Source organism: Mercenaria mercenaria, chromosome 14, assembly GCF_021730395.1.
Source record: "Mercenaria mercenaria strain notata chromosome 14, MADL_Memer_1, whole genome shotgun sequence".
Lineage (NCBI taxonomy): Eukaryota > Metazoa > Mollusca > Bivalvia > Venerida > Veneridae > Mercenaria > Mercenaria mercenaria.
The window spans coordinates 15,372,122-15,378,462 of record NC_069374.1 but is presented as its reverse complement, the minus strand read 5'-3'; the positions used below and the strand labels follow the sequence as shown (position 1 = coordinate 15,378,462).

The 6,341-nt window shown below is 33.4% G+C and overlaps 1 protein-coding gene across 1 annotated transcript; it reads right to left on the bottom strand.

The window, feature by feature from the left end:
• Positions 1-613: 613 nt before the first annotated feature.
• Positions 614-6,063, bottom strand: LOC123528001 (uncharacterized). Its single transcript, XM_045307745.2, has 3 exons — positions 5,156-6,063; positions 2,356-2,581; positions 614-1,661 (listed from the first exon to the last, which is right to left on the bottom strand). The coding sequence occupies exons 1-3, from the start codon at positions 5,326-5,328 to the stop codon at positions 1,488-1,490; spliced, it is 573 nt and encodes a 190-aa protein (XP_045163680.1). The 5' UTR covers positions 5,329-6,063; the 3' UTR covers positions 614-1,487.
• Positions 6,064-6,341: the final 278 nt, after the last annotated feature.

Here is a 6,341-nt window from a genome sequence, read left to right as displayed (position 1 = left end):
TAAACATTATACTTTTGAATATTTAGGTACAGTTTAAAATGATTTTACTAAAAAATATCTTAACTGTATAGATTTGCTTTACATCACGGGCCTTTTATCTACTTACCTCTATATTTTCATGATGCACGAGAGCTTAAGAATTTCTGTTGCCATGACAACACGAGTAAAATTTATGTGTAAAATATGGTAGAAATTGATTTGCTTGAGATAACTGTACTACAATATATTTTTTTCTAGTCTCTGCATGAACATAAAAAATCAATGATTTTATTCAGTATTTTAAAGTACTTATTTAAGAAATAATAAATATGTGCCTATATGTTATCAGTTAATAAAATATGGGCAGGAGTTCGGACGCGTAATAATTAAATCACGAGTGCGTAGCACGAGTGATTTAATATTCGCATCCGAACGACTGCCCATATTTTATTAACTGATAAAATTATTGGAACATATTTATTATTTCGATTCTAACCACGTAAATTCTTCGCATTTTACAGCACTACATTTTAGCTCGATATGTCATTCGGCTATAAAAACCTCCCCACGAATGGAAAGCGTTGCATAAAACGGAATTTTCCGATATTCAACAAATTTTAATTAAAGTATTAAGTAGTTACCTCGGATAAAATGTTATTTTCAATAACATCTAAGGTCGGATATAGAAATCAAAAGTAAATACTTCGTTCAATGTTTATATATGGAGTTTCTAAAAATAGTGCACGTCACCTACATGATGGCACTGAAACATACACGCCAGAACATTGCGGCGGTATATAAACACGTAAACACTTTAGTCTGGAAGATTGGAACATGAATTACAATTTATTTACTGTCAAAGTAGAATCTAGTTGACATTTGTGGTGCATACAGCGCAGAAATTGTAAACTACAGACACGACCAGACATAGATGCACTGGTGTTGAAGTTGAAACTTACCGGGCTGAAACATTTACTTACGGTAAAATTAAAAACAAATAAATTCATCAGTTACAAATTGTTTGTTTCAGAAAATTTGATGTACATTTTATTACTAGTCTACTAGATCTACATATCACTGAAAAAGTCGAGTATTTAGTCGGTATATAACAGAAGCAGAGTAGAATCTCGCAGTCGTGTGACAATCGTAGGGTGGAATGGAAGAGCTATATTTTATCGTAGATTCATGTATAGGCGATTTCGCTATATGTTTATATAGCAACTGCTGCGGATCGTGTTAGAATATGCAATAATAATATCATGTCACTAATACAGGTTTTTGCATGGAACGGCCCATATATAATCGTGCAAGCACATGTAAACATTTTTTACAATATGTACACAAGTTTTACGTGTTATTAATAAAACCACACAGTGTAAGCAAACTTAACTTCTTTGAAGAGCAGCATATCTTGCCTGTTACTACTAAACGTAAACTAATACTGAAATATCCAGCCATATTGCATCTACAACGTCATACGGAACTGAACTCACGACCAATATACACACTTAAGATGAAGGATCAACTATGTATTGTCTGTGACCATGGTCCGGCTGATTAATTCCTTCGTTCATATAGTATATTATGATTGCAAACAAAGCTGTCCAAGCTGTCTCTAGATCGTCGCACCAATGCTCCTCAATATGAGGTTTGATTGCATTAAGAAAATGAGGCAAAATGATCTGAAATTGAAAATATAAGATTTATTCATGTATAACTTACAGCTTTAGCAATAATTTCTGATGTGACAAATCGAATACCAAATATTTATGTATTACCATGAACACCAGCAAGCCATTTTGGAAAACTTGTCAGTGTACAGGTCAATATAAACACATCTACTGATTAGTCAGTCCGCTGACATGATAACAGCTTCAATGTAGTATACAAGTAATTAAATCAATGCAGAAGATTCAGGCCTGGTCCATCCATGACCAATAAACCTGTTTGTATTGATCTACCAAACCGAAAGGTTGTCCTAAATCATTAGTACCTCAGACCGACTGGAACTATACGAGACCTCACATGAATTAGGAGCATACATAGTTAGTGATGTAATCGTTACCATTGATAAATCTTACATAATCTAAATGGTCAGTTTGACCTGTTACCAGTCAGTGTTGTAACCAGGGCTTGACCACCATTACCGCTCATGAATGGAACTATTTCATGTAGCACAGAAATTTAGATGTTGTTAGGAATGAAATAAGCATTGTCTGATTTCAGGAAGTTAGTATTAACTTTGAAAGAGGGTAAACCCGCCTCGAAAAATTAAGATAAAAAAGATAAAGACTAAATTATCGATGTAACTACATAATATATCAATATTATGCGTCTTAAAGAAATAGCAATTCTAGAAAGCTAGAAAAGAAGCACCTTTATGTAATCCGGCGGCACTTTATAGAGCTTATGGTGTGCTCCAACTTCCCTGAGCATGACTATTAAACTGGAAGGCTCGTCAAGGCGGGTTATAACTTTGTCTATGGTGGCCATCACCCGTAATGCGTGTTGTCTGAGCAATCCGGCGCGCCGTAATTCACTAAGGTCTCGTCCCTTAAACTTTGAAAACACTTCCAACAGCTCTGGTCTGCTTTCAAACATGCTGGAAAATAAAATAAATGATAGTCATGCAGCCTTGTTAAGCAGTCGCATGAAACTAATACAACAATATACATAATGCAAGAAAAGTACACTAATTCTTTCTGAAGAGAAAACAACAGATTAAGTTTCCAGTGAGCAAGGAAATGTATTGTTTTGCAGAAAAACAATACTTGCGTAATTCATTTGATCCTTTTATCTTAAGTACATATATGGTAGTAACGGAACAATGAAGCTTTGATGTTACTATAGATCGTTTTTTGAAAAAGCAGTTCGACCGACATCGTGTGGAAAAATCTCTTAAATTCAAGTGTTGTCAAACTGTGAAATCATAGGTGATACAGAGCTAACCAAGATATCAATTTTAAGTACATGTTTAGATACCACCGCAAAAAAATTTCAAAAATAAACATTTAGTAGTGCTTTGTGTGTGAATCGTCCAGACCAAATTTTTATAAGTATTGTTAGTGAATTCCAAGGTCTAGTCGATAACTGTATTGGTAAATTCAAGTATTATAACACTTTTTGTGTGTTTTTGCATTAATTTTAAGATTGGTTTTGCGTGCCGCATGTATTTGTTTTTTATTGTTTTGTTTAACTGCACGCGCGTCATTTCTGATAATTAGCCTTTTTCTGAAAGATGTGCATACATATATATAGGGAAAATTATCTAAATGGTAAATAGTAAATAGGCTGAAAAAATGTAAAAAAGCCATTTCACAGGTATAAATAATTACAAAATCAGTTTCGAAAATTTAAAATAGTCAATTCCTGCATAGCCATACTCGTATTAAAGAATAGTACTGTGTTATTCCTATGCGTAGTAGCCCCGAGCACAGCCTTTGCTTTGCCATCCAACATGTACAGAAATAGCAATATATAAAGGGGGAAAACACATATTTGATAGAACACTTTGGTATACAGGTAAGGATTTTATGTATGTATGTTGCCGAGAACGTTTGTTGTTTATTTCTGGTACCCCAACACTTTTCTTGGAAAATATGGAAGGGTTTGGCTAGTTGGACCTCTCTTTGTCTCCATACTTTTAAATCGCTCCTACACCAGTGTAACAACCATTTACGAAACGCCCACTTTCCATGAGAAACATGAAGAATTATTGTATTGCGTGCCCTACTTCATTTATTTTCGAAAATGTTATCATCGTTATATTCCGTTTTCATTTGCACTTATAGTCAGCAACGTAATAACGGGTCTGATCAGTGAACTGTTTACATTATGAAAGTAAAAACATTTAAGCCGGATGCGCAGGCTGGTCTGGATCCATGCTGGTCGCAAACCCACTATGTTGGTTTTCTCATGGCACGGCTCATTTATGGCTATGCATGATTTTCTATTTACTTGCAGTTCGCATTTGTGACCTAAATGCAGGATAACTGATATGGTATTGTGACTGTGCAACTTATATGAAATCCCTGTTTAAATAGGTTATTTTAGTGTGATAAATATCAAATAGGTCATAATGCTTACAAAAATAAAAAAACATTCTCGTTATTTATCAATTCAATTTATATTATAAGTAACATAAATAAAATGCCCATAGTTTTATTGCCCTATAGGACTTTCAAAGAACTCAATTTCTAGCCAGCTACAGATAATAATGACACAATCTAAAAAATATCAGAATGTTGATAAATAATCAACATGAAAACAAGAATGAACCAATTTTTTATATTTAACACTTTAAGCATTATACAGTTATTTCATACCTATGACCAGTATAATGAAGCCCATTTGAAATATCTTTACTATTTTATCAGAAATCATGACTTAAAGGACTACAAGGTACTCGTCTTCATATTTAGGAAATGGTTTTTGAATGAAGGCAAAGCAAAGTAAGGAGAAAGTGATTAGGTTCTCGTATTTGCTTATGAAAATATTCGCATAATACGTAAAAACGGTAGACAAATTACTCGCCGCTTAAGTAATATGTTAGATAAAAAAAAAATAGCTGCCTTGTTTTAAATCATACTCCAGTTAAATATTGGATTTTCTTTATGGTTTATGTAATGCTTTATTGCTTCAATTGTTCACTTGAAGTCCTGTCTTTTGATATGTTAAAATAAATAACAAATTTAATCTTGGATCAGGAATTATTTTCCAGCTATGACAAAACTTGAGAATTCTTAAAAACGTCCATAAAAACTACAATAAATAGGCACTGATCCCAAAATCGCACGACACCAATGGGAGAATCTGTTTTAGATTTCAGGAAATTACTGCAGCTATAATTTGTTTCTTCATGTTTGAAATTTAGTTACTGACATGTTATATGTTATGGAAACACATGGAAATTAGTTGGTTTTACTTATATTTCCATTCAAAATTGAAAAGCGTTCATAACTGGGTATCGAAAGTAAACTGTCTTTAATTATAGAACTTTAAGAATGAATAATTTCCAAGGCATTCTGGACTCGGTCTTGTTTTTTCTTAATTTCGGACTTTTTAAAGTTGTTTAGAAATTAAACTTCATAATATGACCAAACTAAATTGTAAAGAAAAATAATTTCAGCCGAAATCTGGAGTCAAGACTCTTTAACATGAGAAAAAGTGCCCAAACCTGACATAAGTGATAACTCCAATGTTTGCGACGTTGCATTTCAAAATCTGCCAATTATTTCTTATAACTGCTTTTTGAGTGTCGGACATGTTTGGAGGAGTATCATTACTTCCAGATTTATGTCCAACTTTGGAAAGTTTTCTTCTCCACACCTTTTCGCAAGTACATCCCATTTTCAGAAATCTATAAATCACCCCAGGTTATAATTTGTCTAAGTTCTCGAAGTATAATGTATTTGCTATACCAATATTCCTGTCTTTAATTATATCACTTGCAGCGTGCACAAATTTCTTAAATCCAAGCCGGTTTCATCTTAAACACGCTTCCTTTCCAAATTTTCCGTGCACGATTATTTCTATTAAAGATCATATTTCCATTCAATGTTATTTATTTCTTTTTTTACCGTATTTCTTAAGTTCACGCATTAGTAAGAAAATTATGCTAATGTTATTAGGCACTGGAATATATATTGTGACCTATTCGCTAATTAATGTGCCACTTAAAATATTAGAAAATCTTCCACACTTAAATTTAAGGTTAATATTTTTACGAAACTTCATTCCGTTTAGACCTGCTCCGAATGGACACATTCGATTTAATAATAAACTTATTTGTTTTATATTGTATATTTGCGGATGTTTATCAGAACTGCAAATTTCATTATTCCATCTCGTGTACTTCTGTAATACAATAACTTATATTTCCATATTTAGCCTTCAAGATACGAAAACCACGCTAACTTATTATACATTTCCTCATAGAACACGATTATATGGTTTCTTAGCAATCGGCTTTATATTTCTATTCCGCAAATATAGTGTTTTCTGAAAGGCGTGTGAGTTCTTAAAGCCAGATAGCGCGGTATTGGAATTTTTCACCAGCACGTAGAAAATAATCGGCACAGTGAGCGCTTTCCTTCCTTCCAATTGTGACTGAACTTGCTTATATTATGTGATTACGTTGCAAATTTCCATTGAAGATTGTATGGTTTTTATAAAAGAATAAATTTAAACTGATCACGAAATCTTTCCAGTTTATAGTCTATCCAAGCAAAGAGGATTACGTTACAGTTATTCAGTACATTTGTGTCGTGTTTGTTGGGTTAACCTAGCTCCGACACATTTATAGGTCATAATGCGACTTTCCAGCGTTGATGGCGGGGCAAGAACCCAGGTGCCCCTCCGTG